General features: G+C 36.4%; 2 protein-coding genes across 2 annotated transcripts; one reads left to right on the plus strand and one right to left on the minus strand.

The window, feature by feature from the left end:
* Positions 1–373: 373 nt before the first annotated feature.
* Positions 374–9,800, plus strand: LOC130820216 (jasmonate-induced oxygenase 4). The gene is made up of 3 exons (XM_057685496.1): positions 374–979; positions 8,141–8,462; positions 9,311–9,800. The coding sequence occupies exons 1-3, from the start codon at positions 498–500 to the stop codon at positions 9,548–9,550; spliced, it is 1,044 nt and encodes a 347-aa protein (XP_057541479.1). The 5' UTR covers positions 374–497; the 3' UTR covers positions 9,551–9,800.
* A 373-nt stretch (positions 9,801–10,173) lies between these two features.
* On the minus strand, positions 10,174–12,278 carry LOC130820215 (uncharacterized). Its single transcript, XM_057685495.1, has one exon. The coding sequence runs from the start codon at positions 12,222–12,224 to the stop codon at positions 10,593–10,595; it is 1,632 nt and encodes a 543-aa protein (XP_057541478.1). The 5' UTR covers positions 12,225–12,278; the 3' UTR covers positions 10,174–10,592.
* Positions 12,279–17,299: the final 5,021 nt, after the last annotated feature.

Here is a 17,299-nt window from a genome sequence, read left to right on the forward strand (position 1 = left end):
TCCACTAGTGTTAGTTTCATTCTCTATAGCTCATAACTATGGCACAACCCCCATCTCCTTCATGTTTTTGAACTACCATTTCTACGTCTTGTCCCACACAAACCTCATATGTATGGTATGACATACTCTCATTCACTTTGTGTATTGTATCATTACTCGTTACCTTACTGGGTTAATTCATTGAAAGGGGTAACGAGTAAAGCAAGGGAGACTCGTCGTCACCGAGGTAAAGGGAAAGGATGGGGGACTTGTTTCTGGGGATGGTTGAAGAGAAGGGAGAGGTGGGTGGTAGTGGTGGAGGAGAGAATAAAGAGTTGGTAGCAGGAGTGCACTTCAATAACATCATTCTTGAATTTAAAGGGAAAATTTCTATAAAGATTGTCTTACATAAGCAATTTAAAAAAATAGTGAGATTAAAAACTTCATGATACAAGTAGAGTACTTATTAGAAATATTTAGAGAGAAACTTAAGCGGAGATTGGTGTGTGTTAGAAAACATGGAATCCATAAAAGAAGCAACAGCAACAAGAGTACAAACTCTATCACAATCAAACCTTCCAAAAGTACCACCTCAATACATTCAACCGCCACAACACCGTCCTAACAACCATCTTTCTTCTTCTTCAACTACAATTCCTCTCATTGACCTTTCTCTTCCTTCCACTTCTCTCCTTTTTCAATTATCTTCTGCATGCCGCCATTGGGGAGCTTTCCATGTACTCAATCATGGCGTTTCCATCAACCTTCTTCATCAAATGCGCACCGTTGGATCCTCTTTCTTTGAAGATCTTGATTCTTCTGAGAAATTGAAGTATAGTTGTGATCCATCCTCCCCTGCTTCTCAAGGGTATGGTAGTCGTATGCTTGTCAGTGACAAAGACGACACTGTTTTGGATTGGAGAGATTATTTTGATCATCACACTTACCCTCTTTCTCGTCGTGACTCTTCTCGCTGGCCAGATTATCCTCCTAATTACAGGTAACTTTTTGTATTTTAATAATTAATCCGCTCAAGTCAAAAAGCTGAAAGCTTTGGGGTTTTTATTATTTATGTATGATATTATGTATTGCAAATAGATGTTTGATTTTCACAAAGATTAATTCCCTTTCTCCATACCTATGTGGATTCTCTAGAATACTCCCAAATAAACAAAGTTGCTAATCTAATATTCATTTTTGGTTTTGATTTAATGAGCTCTAATTAGATGAGGAATTTGTTGGCTAATTAGTAATTATTCATAAATGAATACCAAGAACATATTATAGCTATCAACCAGTCATAAGTCCAATCCAATGCCAAGTGACTTCCACTTAGGACTTAGGAAACCTTATCTTACTTAATGATACTTAATGATGTTTTGATTATTTGTTTTAGTTGGTACATCGATGAAAAAAATGGTATCAGGACTAGATGAAGAAAGGAAGAAACTTTAAATTGTGAAATTAAAAATTAAACTAGAATATTTGACAACGAAATCTGGGATTTAAACCTTCAATCAAAATGAATACCCAGATTGATTTTCAGTTTGATTGTTGATACGCAGTAGAGTTGGCCCTGGTTGGGCTCAAACCGGTACAGGTTCAAATCGGCCACCAATCAAAAATTTTTGATCTTTAAAATGAGCCGCTCATGACCAGTCCTAGTTCGTTCCCTCCGAATATATCAATCTATATCGGATTTGATTGAAGGTTCATGATCAATTCAAGGTTCGATTAGGTGCCGAATAATTCAGTTAATTCAAATTTTTTTATTTTACATTAACCATATTAATCAATAATGAAAGCGCAAGCCTCAAAGAGGTTTAACAAGGAAAAACAAATGACAAATATAATGCAAAACTGAACACAAGTGTTTATGAGGTATCTTGAATACCTCCCCTCAAATATAGTTTATTATAATGAATTCAACAATTACAAATATAATAAACCTTCCTTATCTTGAGAACAACCTCTCAAGATCACAAATACTAAAGCAAAGTAAGAACACTCTCAAGTTTCTAACAATGCAATAGCCCTCTCAACAATATGTGTGTTTGTGGTGTGTGTTACTATGAGTGATGAATCCTATTTATAGGAAAAGTATTCATCACTCTTAGTATTCCCTCATAAATCACCATAAACTCACAATTAACATCCTAATTAACTATGACAATTAACCATAGTAATAAACATCACAATAAACATTACATTAAACCAAGAAGTAATGCTCTTATTCAATGCCTACACAGGAATTCTGACCAAAACAGAATCCAATGTAGTCTTCTGATCTTCCGCTCGACCCGAGCCACTACCTCGCTCGGTCGAGTGAGCTTCCAGAGAAGCTACTGACTTATTCTGCACATATTGCTCGACATGTTGCTCGACCGAGCCACCCCCGCTCGACCGGTCGAGCCACTCTTTGCTCGACCGAGCGGTTGTTCGAGCCACTCACAGTCAGCCTCTCTTCTTGTTGCTTTGATCAAACAACTCTCATCAACCGTTCCAAATCTTAAACCACTCATATTCGACACATCTTTATCGACCCTCTCTAAAGTACAAGACAAAGCATGTTCGACTATATGTTTAAAGTGAACGTCATCACTAAGATTATTGGCACTTGCTTTAACAATCTCCCCCTCAAGTCCAATATTCTTATCCTCCTCAAAAGTAACTCTCTTTGACCCAAACACACCATCACCAACACTTTTGTGGCCTAGGCTACCACAATTAACTTGTAACTCATACAAGTTCCTCTTACTCCTTACTCCCTTCATGAGCACCATGCTCCCTCTAATGACTTTCAAAACCCCTCCATTTGCTTTGAAAGTGCATCCTTTACTCTCAAGTCTACCTAATGAAATAAGGTTCCTCTCAAACTTAGGTACATACCTTACATCACCAAGTCTTCTCTTGACACCTCCATGAGTCTCAATAATGACCTCACCAATACCTTCTACTTTCACCTTTTCATCATTTGGTAAAGTAACAAGGCCATAATCCCCATAACTAAGCTTAGTAAATTTTCCTTTCTCACAACAAATGTGGAATGAGCAACCGGAGTCTATTACCCATTCCTTACTATGAAACACTCCCCCATCAACTAGTAGAGTCCCATCATAGTCATCATCATCATCAATAAAGCCTAGAGCGGCATTCCCGCTATTCTCACTCTTAATTCTTCCATTATCCCTTAAGTTTCTCATTCTCTTAAGGTCTTCCTTAAATTCCTTACACATCATTTGTATGTGCCCCTAACACTCTTTGTTACTAAGGTCACCCCTCCCTTGAGACTTACCCCTTCCTTGATATCCCTTTTCTTTGGTTCTTCCCCTATTAGAACCCTCACTAAACAAGCCTTCCCCAACATTCTTCTTTTCTTCCCCCTCTCTACTCACCATGAACCTATCATTCTCTCTCAACGCCGCCAATGCTTGATCAAGAGTGATAGAATCCCTACCTATGAGCAATGTTTGGACTATGTTTCTATAGTCCTTGGGAAGTGACGCCAAAAGTAATAGAGCTTGTTCTTCATCGGTCAACTTTTCATCGGCATTTAACAATTGGCATACCAACTTGTTAAATGTGTTAATGTGGTCTTGCATTGTTGTATCCTCATCCTTCATGATTTGATACAACTCCCACCTCAAGCAAAGTTTATTAGTAAGGGATTTGGAAGCATACACTGCATGTAATTTTTCCAACAACTCACCGGGATCGGTCTCTTTCAAGTAGTGATACTTGATTTCGGGTGCGATGGCAAGCCGGATTGTGCTTACCGCCTTCTTTCTCATTTGTGTCCATCTTGCTGCTTCTACATGATTTGGCTTCTCCTTCAAAAGTGCATCATCGATGCCTTGTTGCACCAAAACATCTTCCACCGAGCTCTTCCATATGGAAAAATTGATTCTTCCATCAAACAATTGAATAGAGAAACTTTTCCCATCAGTCATTGTGTCTTTCTTGTTCTTGTAACCTCACTTTCACACTCCAAATAGCCCAAGACGCACTCCCGCTCTGATACCAATTGAAAGCGCAAGCCTCAAAGAGGTTTAACAAGGAAAAACAAATGACAAATATAATGCAAAACTGAACACAAGTGTTTATGAGGTATCTTGAATACCTCCCCCTCAAATATAGTTTATTATAATGAATTCAACAATTACAAATATAATAAACCTTCCTTATCTTGAGAACAACCTCTCAAGATCACAAATACTAAATCAAAGTAAGAACACTGTCAAGTTTCTAACAATGCAATAGCCCTCTCAACAATATGTGTGTTTGTGGTGTGTGTTACTATGAGTGATGAATCCTATTTATAGGAAAAGTATTCATCACTCTTAGTATTCCCTCATAAATCACCATAAACTCACAATTAACATCCTAATTAACTGCGACAATTAACCATAGTAATAAACATCACAATAAACATTACATTAAACCAAGAAGTAATGCTCTTATTCAATGCCTACACAGGAATTCTAACCAAAACAGAATCCAATGTAGTCTTCTGATCTTCCGCTCGACCCGAGCCACTACCTCGCTCGGTCGAGCGAGCTTCCAGAGAAGCTACTGACTTATTCTGCACATATTGCTCGACATGTTGCTCGACCGAGCCACCCCCGCTCGACCGGTCGAGCCACTCTTTGCTCGACCGAGCGGTTGTTCGAGCCACTCACAGTCAGCCTCTCTTCTTGTTGCTTTGATCAAACAACTCACATCAACCGTTCCAAATCTTAAACTACCCATATTCGACACATCTTTATCGACCCTCTCTAAAGTACAAGACAAAGCATGTTCGACTATATGTTTAAAGTGAACGTCATCACTAAGATTATTGGCACTTGCTTTAACAAATAAAAAATAAATACAAAATCTATTAGTATATCAATTAATGTATTAAAATAAATAATAAACGTAATTGCAAATGTCTTAAATATTTTATGAATTAATTGCGAATTACAACCTTAATGTTTGATGCTTTTACGAATTATAGTCTTGATGTTTTTTTTTTTCGAATTACAGCCTCCAAAGTAGTTTTTTTTTTACCACTATTAAAGCTAGGTGACCGGTTACGTACAATATGAGTTGTTGACCCTAATTTACCTTTGACTTTTCCAGTTCCCACTGACTTGACTTGGGTGGGTTAACATTTAACCCATCCCCTAACCTAACCCATATTCTCTTTTCCTCCATTTCATTATCAACTTAAATCATAAACCCAGTCAACAAATCAAAATGGAATTATCAGGCTCAAGCAATCAGCCACAAATAAATATAAATTCCAACAAAAATCAATTAAACTTGCACTGGATAAAATTAAACCCCTAGTTGAATCATTACTTTTGAATCTTAAACCTCAGATTGTTCTATTTGATTATGCTCATTATTGGCTTCCTTCAGTGGATGCTCAGATGAATGCCCGTATTTGGATTCAATGGCTTCCTTCATTACTTTTGAATCTTAAACCCCAATTATGAACTTCACTAAAGCATGTGATTCAACAATCTACAAGTCTTGTATTGAATTGATAGTCCGTATTTGGATTATAAACAAACCCAGATTGAATTTCCTTTGATTTTAGCCGGGTGCCCTATTACTCAACTAGAATCTGGTGCATTAGAAGAGAAATGGGTTAAAACGAACTAATTTACCCTTTTTGATAGACCCCAAATGTTAACCTACCAATTTTGGGATTTAAAGAGACAAAATTATAAGAAACTACGTAATCTATACCCTAATTTAAAAAACTACCTTATGTAAAATTGTTTGCAAAAAACTACCTTATATGATACAAATGTTTACAAATGACTACCTTTTAATGGATTTCGTTTGTTGATGTTATTTTTAGCCGTTGACCATCACGTGACACTCACGTGACCTTAAAAATGTATCCTTCTTAATTGAGCTTCTTTGGTTTCAGAAGCTTTGTTCCATTGAAATGTACATTTCAGAAGCTTTGTTCCATTTAAAAAAGCTTTGTAGATAGTTTAGAAGTAAATGCCGAACTGAATGCAGACCAAATTTATCAGAAAGCAGAAGCCGGTCACGAGTACCATGATAATACTGCACTGAGCAGCAGTTCAGTTGCATCAGCAGCGAGTCATAGTTCAGAGATAATCAAGGAGGCTGCTCTTTCTTCAACGGTATCTGATGCCATCACGGAGCCACCAATTTTTGATACGAGCCCTTCAGGTGCTGACAAAATTACGCCCTTTACTCCTTCGCTTAATTAAGAAGTTTGATTACAATTAAAATTTACATGTAGGATAGTTCTAATAATCATTTCGTAGATAGAGCGAAGATAGAGAGATATCATACTCGAACAATGTGAAAGATTTGGGTGTTTTGGAACAAAGCTTCTGAACCCAAAGAAGCTCAATTGAGAAGAAGGATATATTTTTAAAGTCACGTGAGTGTCACGTGATGGTTAACGGCTAAAAGTAACGGTCAACAAACGAAATCCGTTAAAAGGTAGTCATTTGCAAACATTTGTATTATATAAGGTAGTTTTTTGCAAAAAAATTTACATAAGGTAGTTTTTTAACAAAGAGGGTATAGATTAGGTAGTTTTTTATAATTTTGCCTTAAAAGAAAAATGATTGGGAAAAAAATTTAGAAGAATCATTACGTGAAGGTTTTAGTTATGGCTGCCTCTGAAAAAATGAGTTTTGTAATTGCAAAGATTGAAGATGGAGATTCATCCAAATCTGCTGATGAAAAGGGAAATAATCTAATATCCACTAACCTATTTTTATTTGGGCAAGAGTTAAAGCTGAGATGGGTCAGATCAAGAATTGAAATTTAGGGGAGTGAAGAGGGATTTAGTAGTTTGGAGAACTTTCATTAATGGAGTTTGTCATTTATAAGAGCAAAATTGAAATTTAGGGTTACAAAAAACAGGGATTGAATGAGAAAAAAAATTAAAACTCATTGATGAAGATGGATTAAATGTTAAGGAATGGAATTATATGAGAAAAAAAAAACTAAAACTCAAAGCTTTGATTACTGCAACAATGGAGGAGGAAGAGAATGAGTTAGGTTAAGGGATGAGTTAAATGTTAATCCACCCAGGTCAAATCAATGGGAGGAGGGAAAGTCAAAGGTAAAAATTAGGGTCAACCGGTCATATTGTACGGAACCGGTCACCTGGCTTGAATAGTGGTCAAAAAGCCACTTTGGAGGGTGTAATTCTCAAAAAAAAAAATATCAAGGCCATAATTCGCAAAAGCATCAAACATTAAGGTTGTAATTCGCAATTAATTTATATTTTATACAATTACAAATAATACATATTTAATGTATATTTAAAAAAGTTACACAATTACAAATGTCTTTATGTGTTGTTCAAATGCTACATACTAAGCTGCCTACGTATTCTGAATGAATCAAACTCCAACATTGTTCTATATTAATATAGGTACCTTCTTTATTAGTATTTGTTGGTTGTTGGAGAAGTCTAATAAGAGTCACTTGCTTCATTTTCATTTGGGGGATCCTATCGATGTATCTGTGTTTATAAGCTTCAACGGATCATCATTATCTTGATCATCATCATTACTTAGGCATTGTCTTCTTTTTTTGGTTTGATCTCAATCCTGTTTGGAAAAGCACATTTGGATTGTATTTGGATCTCGAGGCCTCTTTTCATCAATAACTCTTCTACGTGCACTAAAAGCAGTCTTTGAAGCAACAACAGATGTCGAAATTGCAAAGATATCCTTTGTAGGCTTTTGCCAAAATGTAAAAATTGCCGTATTTTTGTCGACATCATTTTAGGAGTCCATGTTCTTCTTGGAATTCAAATTGATGGCACAAATAATCATGCACCTCTATGGATTGAGGGGTAGAGATGGATGAAGATGTAGCAAATTGATTTCGATTATTTAGAATATTAGCAATAAATGGATCATATGTTTCATTTTTAAATGAGAGATGGAGGAGATTTAACTCGTAACTTTCTATCACGTTGGCTCTGATATCATGTTAAGGAACCAACTCAACAAAAAACTACATGAAGATGGTGGATTAATAGGGGTATAGTAATCCCCGTGGAATGTGGATGATGGATTTGGTTATTATTTAAAGTGACATGAGGATATACTTTTAGCATTAAGGGATTAGTAATAACTGATGAGTGAAAATGATTTTGCTTGGCCAGGAATGTGGTGGAAGAATATAGTGAACAGATGAAACGGCTTGCTCAGAAGCTATTGGCTCTGATATCGGAAAGTCTAGGTTTACGATCTTCATGTATCGAGGATGCCGTGGGTGACATTTATCAAAATATAACTGTCAGCTATTATCCACCTTGCCCTCAGCCAGAACTCACGCTCGGATTGCAGGCTCATTCTGATTTTGGTGCTATAACCCTACTCGTCCAGGATGATGTTGGTGGGTTAGACGTCTTGAAAGACGGAGAATGGATCTTTGTACAACCATTATCTGATGCCATTGTAGTGATCCTTTCTGATCAAACTGAGGTATCTCTTGTTTGTCCTTACCCGCTTCCTATGTGCGCTTTCCTTTTTCTGATTGTATTATCTGGATGATTATGCAGTCCATATTCTGCAAGAAATATGTTTGTTTGGTTTGTCCAGTAAATTCATGTGGAATTCTTTTTTTAGTAAATATTCTGTATTTGCCAAATATTACTCTTTGGGGGCTTTACAAGTCCACAAGTTCAAGTTGTTGGTTGAAGTTGTGGTTTTCTCTGATTTATGTTTAGATATATGATTATTAAACATGTACACACTCCATCCCCATGATTTTGCCCCATATTTTAATATGTTCTATTGGATTTGCATCATTCCTATTTTTCAACATGATCCTATTAAAATAGTAAAACATATAATTACCCTATTAAAGGGCATGACTCCACTTACAATATCCCGCTAAAATACCCACTCATCCACTTTTCTTGATTCTTGTGCGATCTACTTGAGGAGCAATCTCAATGGGACACAGGAGTATGTATCACTGATATTTACTTTCAGAAAATAAACAGCAGTGAGGGATCAACTCATTTCGTGACAGTGCTATTATTGATATGCTAGTGCAAGGAAAAAAAATCATGAGTCTACATATTGTTTTATTTTCCTCTTCCTCGACAAAGATTTAGCTGCTGATGGAGTAGGGATGGGTAATACATTGTACTTTAGGGTGGTATACCGCATACATACTTCAATTTGGCTGTTTTGTCAAAATGGCTGACCTACATTCGACCCCCCAAGTCAAATCTAGGTCCGAGTCATTTAATGGCATTGGCATATTGGAATGTTGCAAAATGGCTTTGACGTTTGGTTTTTACCAACTGATATGGTCCTTGCAGGTCATTACAAATGGAGAATACAAGAGTGCTGTACATCGAGCCATAACCAATGCGAATAAAGCTCGGCTGTCAATGGCCACCTTTCACGACCCTGCCAAAACTAAAAGAATATCTCCAGCTCCAGAGCTTGTCGCAAAATCTGGAGCCAAGTATCAGGAGTTGCTTTATGGGGAATTTGTTAAATCATGGTACACTAAGGGCCCTGAAGGCAAGCGGAACCTTGATGCACTTCTACTGTAATACTTATGTCATGAAATGTTCGTTTACTTTGTTTAAAATCTCCTTAGAGATTACTGCTTTTGATTTCCTTGTGTAGATGACAATTTCTTTGGGAATAAAGAAATGCGCTGCTTACACAATGGCACATTTTAACGTCAACAAATGTATTCACACAAAGTTCATGTGCTGATAGTCATGTTATATAACGAAATTGCTCAAATGTTGAATAATGTTGTGTAACTGGGTGATGAAATAGCTTTTGCGGTCAGTATGAATAGTATCAATAAATCACTTTATATTCGGTTGCATTTAGTTTAATTCAGTTAATAGTTCTAAAGAAAAAAACACCCATAGACCAAGCCATGTTGATTGATAAGACTTTTAGGTATGGGTGTTTGGCAATTGGCTGTTCGTTGTTCGCTTTTTTAGTTAGCTTGTTTGACCAGATGAAAATGTTTGCTAATCTGTTGGCTTTTAAGCTAGCTGAAAAAGATAATTGTTTACGTAGATGTTTGGTAAATTTAGGTATTAGTTGTTGACTGTTTAATAGAGAAAAAGTGGGTCAACAAGCCAAAAGATAACAAAAAAAAAAGCTAACTGAAGTAGCTTTTTTATTTTGGCTTATAAACCTGTTTTTCGGCTCGCTTAAAAGACATTCATCAAACAGTTTTTTCGGCTGCTCTATCAGCCAAAAGCCAACTAAAAAACCAATCTAAAAACCGGCTACCAAACTCCCCTTTTGTAATATCCATTTTTGAATGTTGATTTTACTGCAATTCATAAGATTTTTGTTACAAAATTGTAATCCAGGTTAGTATCTGGCTGTCAGCCAAATAGATACAAGTGCTTTAACTGCTCATGAACAAACAGTTTTCTTAGCTTTCAATCCATTTACTGTATAGCATAGTTTGATGCGAACCCAAAAAAAGCATCCAACTAATATACACATAGTGAAATAAAATTTGTTGCAGTAATGTACTATCCAGCAACACAAAATGCACCCAAGTTGCAAAGACTTCAACAATGATTAATGGCTTCAAAGTTCAATCACCTTGATAGCATCTCAGGCGTCTGCAGGCGGCCACTCAAGAAACTTCTTACCTACGAGTGATGGCGGTAGAAAACTCTGTTCTGCTGTAGGATTCTCCGGGGTATATATATACCCCTTTCCATATCCGAGCTCTTCCATTAGCTTTGTTGGTGCATTCCTAAGATGCAAAGGCACCCCTTCATTCCCCCCAACCGAGTCCTTCACCACATTTAATGCCTCGTTTATGGCCTTATAAGTAGCCACTGATTTCGGAGCCAAAGCTAAATAAGCAGCACATTGAGCAAGATTTAACCGGCACTCAGGCAATCCGATAAAATGACAAGCCTGATAACAAGCAACAGCTTGCAAAAGTGCATTAGGATCAGCCAATCCAACATCTTCACTTGCAAACACAACCAATCTCCTAGCAATGAAGAGTGGCTGCTCCCCTCCTTCCAACATCCTAGCTAGCCAATATATAGCTGCATTCGCATCGTTTCCCCTCATCGACTTAATAAATGCACTAATCAAATTGTAATGCTCTTCCCCAGCCTTATCATATGCAAGATGCTTACATTGCATAACTTCCTTGACATCCTCCACATTAACAACCACCACTACATCATCCAAAGAGTGGTTACCACTTTCACTATCACTTTCCTCTACCACTCGACTTTTATCCAGAACACGACCCAACGCCTTGGTAGCACAAACCTCCAGCGCGTTCAAAGCCACTCGAGCATCCCCATCACATTGAGAAGACAAAAGCTCAATCGCATCAGATTCAACTTCAATTTTTGTCTCAACGGTCATTGACAAACCTTTCTCCAAATCATCAACTGCCCTTTTCAATAACTTCCCTATATCAAAAAGCTCCAATGGATTAAGTTTAAGTACCCTACACCTAGACAACAAAGGAGTAACCAAATGAAAAGAAGGGTTTTCAGTAGTTGCACCAATGAACACAATGCTACCATCCTCAATTACAGGCAAGAAAGAATCTTGCTGTGATTTATTGAACCTATGTACTTCATCAACAAAAAGAACAGTCCTTTTTTTATCCCTTAACTTCCTAGCACCTTCCACCACTTCCCTAACATCCTTAACACCCGCTGTAACCGCAGAAATGGAAACAAACTTGTAGGACAAGGAAGAAGAGTTAACAATGGCTTTAGCAATGGAGGTTTTCCCAGAGCCAGGTGGGCCCCAAAGAACAATAGAGGGTAAAGAATTACACTTAATAGCTGACCTAAGGAAGGAAGTGGGTCCTAATATATGATCTTGACCCACAACTTCATCAATGAATTGAGGGCGAATTCTTTCATACAAGGGTGGTTTTGAAATCGGGGAAGATGAGATTTTTGGGCGTTTTTGAGGTGGGAAAACTTGTGAGTTTTGTGGGGATTCTGTAAGGGAGTGTTTGGATGAATTTGAAGAGAAGAATTTATTGAGTTTTGATTGAGATTGTGATTGTGATTGAAGAAAAGGAGGGTTTTGAGGAATAATTGAGGGTTTTTGGAGGGTTTTGGGAGGTGACTGAGGCTGTGAAAGAATCCATTCGGTAGCTTTAAGGGTTGATTTGCCGCCTGTCGCAGCTAGAGCTTGAGAAGCAAGTTCTTTAGAAAAACCCATATTTAGAAGTTCATTCATTTCTTCACCCTCCATTTTTTGTCTGCTTCGATTTCTGTCGGGTTGGCTTACTGTGCTAATGTGAGGAAATACGCGCCAAGTTTAATGGGTTTTGCTTTTGTGGGGGGGGGGGGGGGGGGGGGTGTTTGTACAAATAAGTGATCATTTTAAGAATTGAATTGATCATTTTAACGTTGAAGTTGAAGATTTTAAAATAATTGATACGGTTAAGATTAAAATTGTAAGTAGAAATTGATCACTTTCATATCAACATTGATCATTTTATAACTGATTATTTAATCTACTAATTTATATTCCTCTGTTTCCTAATGTACTTCTTATTTATTTTTTGCACATTTTTCAAAGTAAATTTTAAGTCTTAATATCTCTAAATACGCATCTATATATGTCTTAAAAATCTTAATCAAATTTCTCTCTCCAAAATAGTATATTCTAAATAGGAAGAAAATTAGGAAACGAAGGGAGTATATAATTGATCACTCTAATGTCAATTTTGAGAACTTTAAAATTAATTGATCTATTTAAGACTATAAATTTGTTAGTAGAAATTGATCACTTTACTATCAAAATTGATCAATGTTAAGGCAAAACAAATTTTTTTTATTTTAATTGATGTATGTAACGTTTACTTTAAAGTTGAAAATGATCACTTTAGTGTTTAAATTGATATTTTTAAGGTTAAAATTAAAATTTTATGTTTGAAATTTTTGGCTTTTGGGCTTGCCCAATTGTAGTGTCTCAATACGAGGCAGTCGCTCCCAAGTTATTGTGTCCATTAATTGTTACTTGAGACAGTTTGTAGCAGGAGCGGTAGTCTCGACACGTAATTAACATTAATGATAATGTTTACAATAATAATGCGGAAGTCTCAAAATTTCGATATGATAAAAAATTTTTAAAAATAAACTATTTATGATAAATGATAAATATTACATCAGAGTAGGAAACACATTTTTAAAACTGTCAAATTAAAAATCCGACTTCACCGTTGCGTCCGGAAGGCGTCAAAACCCCCGGGTACCAATTTTCATAATTTATAACATATTATAAGTATTTTTAACTTAATTTCAAAGCCAAAAATGCTCCAAAAACACATTTTTTTCACCATTTTCAAAACCTACGGGATTTCATTTTTTATCACAAAAATATAAATTTCAATGCTTTATTTCCTATTAAATCTAAACAATAAAATTTACATAATTTTCATGATCACATACAAAAATAAATTTTAATTAATTATATATTTTTTTCTCAAAAATAATTCTTTTTGCACAAATGTACACACACAAACACATCACATATATACATGTATATTTCTCTACCAACATTATAAATTTCTTCTTTTAATCAATAAAAAAAATAAAAATAAATTTCCATCACCACATACATTTTTTTTATATGAGCAACCATTTTTTTTTTTTATGTATATATATATATATATATATATATATATATATATATATATATATATATATATATATATATATATATATATATATATATATATATATATATATATATATATATATATATATATATATATATATAATTTTTTTTTCAATCATTCATCAAACAATTCTTCACACACATGTAAACATATCCAAAACCCTAAAAACCATACATTAATTTAGATAGAAAAACATCATACTTCCACACATGAATTTTAAATCATGAACAAATCATAAACTATAAAATAACACACATAAAAATCATAGAAATTTAAATTAAAACTTAAAAATAAAAACTAGATTAAGAATTACTCACAATTGCTCAAGAACAAAACACCAAAATTGATGAACCAAAAGGAGGATTAGGCGTGGGAATTTGAGGGTTTAGGGAGTGTTTTTCTTACTTGCAATGGCTTGGAATGAAAAGATGTAATGAAAATTAAGAGATTAGGTAAATAAGGCAATTAAGGAAAATTAAGGCAATACTTATGGAAGGCAATAATTCCTTCATCTTTCAATCTTCCTAAGAAGTTACTAATCCTTCTTAATTCTCCATATGGCCGGCCAAATCCAATCACCTTCCCACTTTAATTTTTTTTTTTAATTAAAGATAGATTAGGAAAAAGGTTTGGACTTAAAATGGTTTTAATTGCCTTAAAAGTTGAAGTCTCATGATTTAATCTACTAACAAAATAAATAATATAAAGAAATATATTTTTCTAAAAAGAATAATAATAATAAAAATAATAATATTACTAGCAAATCATTTAATATATCGGGAAAATATCGGGGTGTTACAGACTACCCCCCTTAAAAAGGTTTTGACCCCAAAACCTCAACGTACAAACACAAACACACAACAATCAAACACAAAACACACAACAATCACACACATAAAAAACGACAAAACAAGCACACAACAAAAGAAATAGATCAAAATAAACCTCAAAGCGCGCAAAATTCTACCGCTTCCTACCCCCCTTAAAAAGTTACGTCCCCATAACTTACTAACCTGACGAAAAAGATGCGGATACTTCTCTCGCATTGAAGCTTCTGTTCCCAAGTTGCCTCTTGTGACCGATGATTTGACCATAGAACCTTAACCATTGCAACATCTTTTCGCCGAGTACTGCGAACCTTTCTATCTAAAATCTGAACAGGTTGCTCTTCATAGGTGAGGCTTTCATCAAGTTCTAACGGTTCCGGGTCTAAGACATGCGAAGAAGCCGCAACATAACGTTTTAACTGGGAGATATGAAAAACGTCATGAACTTTACCCAGCGCATTAGGTAACGCTAACTGGTAAGCTAACTTCCTAATCCGCTCCACAATATCATAGGGGACAATGAAACGCGGACTTAACTTCCCACGAGCACCAAAACGAACCACACCTCTCATCGGAGACACACAGAGTAGGACTTTGTCGCCCACTTCGTACTCATCAAGCCGACGTCGGAGATCGGCGTACGATTTTTGTCTATCCTGGGCTGCCTTTATTTTATCGCGAATTAACTTTACTTTCTCAGTCATTTGCACAAGCATATCAGGTCCTAAGGTGACAGATTCAGTAAAATCATCCCAACATACAGGACTACGGCACTTACGACCATAAAGTGCTTCAAACGGAGCCATTTGAATTGTTGCCTGATAACTGTTATTATAAGAGAATTCCACTAAATCCAAATGTTCATCCCATGAACCTTGCCATTCCATGGCTATTGCTCTCAACATGTCTTCAAGTATCTGATTGACACGTTCAGTCTGACCATCCGTCATAGGATGAAAAGACGTACTATGAAGAAGAGTGGTTCCCAAAGCCTGTTGTAATGACTTCCAAAAATGTGACAAGTATCGAGTATCACGATCGGAGACAATAGTACGAGGTATTCCGTGATATCGAACAATGTATCTAATATAGGCACGAGCAAGTTGTTCCATATCCCATTTACAGTTCATCGGAATAAACCTTGCAGACTTAGTAAGCCTATCCACAATCACCCAAAGAGTATCATTACCAGCCTTAGTTCGTGGCAACCCTAACACGAAATCCATAGATATGTCATCCCACTTCCAGACCGGGACTTCTAGAGGTTGCAGTAACCCAGCTGGTCTTCGATGTTCACTCTTAACCTTTTGACACGTTAAACACTTGGAAACAAAATCAGCAATATTCTTTTTCATACCAGACCACCAAAACATGCATTTTAAATCTTGATACATCTTATCCCCACCAGGATGAACCGAGTATCTAGAATAATGAGCTTCGTTCAATAATTTTTCCTTCAAGGAGTCACACCCATCCGGCACACACCACCGTCCTTTAAAACGAAGACTACCGTCCTCATGAATTGTAAAACCTTCAGCTTTCCCTTCACTGATCTGCTCCCGAAGTTTTATGAACTTTGGGTCTTCTAGTTGCTTAGCCATAATCTCTTCGAAAAAGGTAGGTTGAATAGACAAGGCACTCAACTTGGCTTCCAATTCCCTTCTTGGATTATCTCCAAGTTCATTTCCCCAAACTCCTTACACAACTCCTTAGAGGTTATTAACGCTGAGACTGAATGCCTCGATTTTCTACTCAAAGCATCAGCGACTACATTCGCACGGCCTTCGTGATAGGAAATCTCCAAATCATAATCACTGATAAGTTCTAACCAACGTCGTTGGCGCAAATTCAACTCGGATTGAGTGAACAAAAATTGCAAGCTTTTATGATCCGTAAAGACCTTGCATTTAACACCATAAAGATAATGTCGCCAGATTTTCAATGCGAAAACCACAGCCGCTAGCTCCAAGTCATGTGTTGAATAATTCACCTCATGAGTCCTTAGTTGACGTGAAGCATACGCCACCACCTTTCTATCTTGCATTAAAACACAACCTAATCCATGTTTGGAAGCGTCACTGTAGACAGAGTATTCCAAGGATGGATCAGGTAAGGTCAACACAGGGGCTGTAGTTAACTTTTCCTTCAATAATTGAAATGCCTTCTCACACTCCTCAGTCCATTCGAACTTCTTTTCCTTCTTCATCAATGCTGTCAGAAGACGAGCGATGCGAGAAAAGTCCTTCACAAAACGACGATAGTATCCTGCTAATCCCAAGAAACTCCGGATATCTGTAACATTCCGAGGTGTAGACCAATCTCGAACAGCTGCTACTTTTGCTGGATCAACGGAAATTCCTTCCTTAGAAACAATGTGACCCAAAAAAGCCACTTGCTGTAACCAAAATTCACACTTCGAAAACTTAGCATACAACTGATTCTCTCGCAAAATCTGCAAGACTATCCTTAAATGCTCTCGATGTTCTTCTTGGTTCTTGAAATATACCAAAATATCATCAATGAACACCACCACACACTTATCGAGGTACGCGTTAAAAACCCGATTCATCAACCCCATAAATGCTGCGGGTTCGTTGGTCAACCCAAAAGGCATCACGGTAAATTCGAAATGTCCGTATCTGGTTCTAAAAGCTGATTTACTAATATCCTCCTCCTTGATACGTAACTGATGATACCCTGACCGCAGATCAATCTTGGAAAAGACTCCTGCCCCTTGCAACTGATCAAAAAGATCATCGATCCGTGGTAACGGGTACTTATTCTTAACAGTGACCTTATTAAGTTCTCTGTAATCA

This window comes from Amaranthus tricolor, chromosome 8, assembly GCF_026212465.1.
Source record: "Amaranthus tricolor cultivar Red isolate AtriRed21 chromosome 8, ASM2621246v1, whole genome shotgun sequence".
In the NCBI taxonomy this organism is placed as follows: Eukaryota; Viridiplantae; Streptophyta; class Magnoliopsida; order Caryophyllales; family Amaranthaceae; genus Amaranthus; species Amaranthus tricolor.

Coding starts and splice junctions, on each gene's coding strand:
- LOC130820216 (XM_057685496.1), top strand. CDS start 498: ATGGAATCCATAAAAGAAGCAACAGCAACAAGAGTACAAACTCTATCA. Junction 980..8,140: donor GATTATCCTCCTAATTACAG/GTAACTTTTTGT, acceptor TTGCTTGGCCAG/GAATGTGGTGGAAGAATATA. Junction 8,463..9,310: donor TCCTTTCTGATCAAACTGAG/GTATCTCTTGTT, acceptor TGGTCCTTGCAG/GTCATTACAAATGGAGAATA.
- LOC130820215 (XM_057685495.1), bottom strand. CDS start 12,224: ATGGAGGGTGAAGAAATGAATGAACTTCTAAATATGGGTTTTTCTAAA.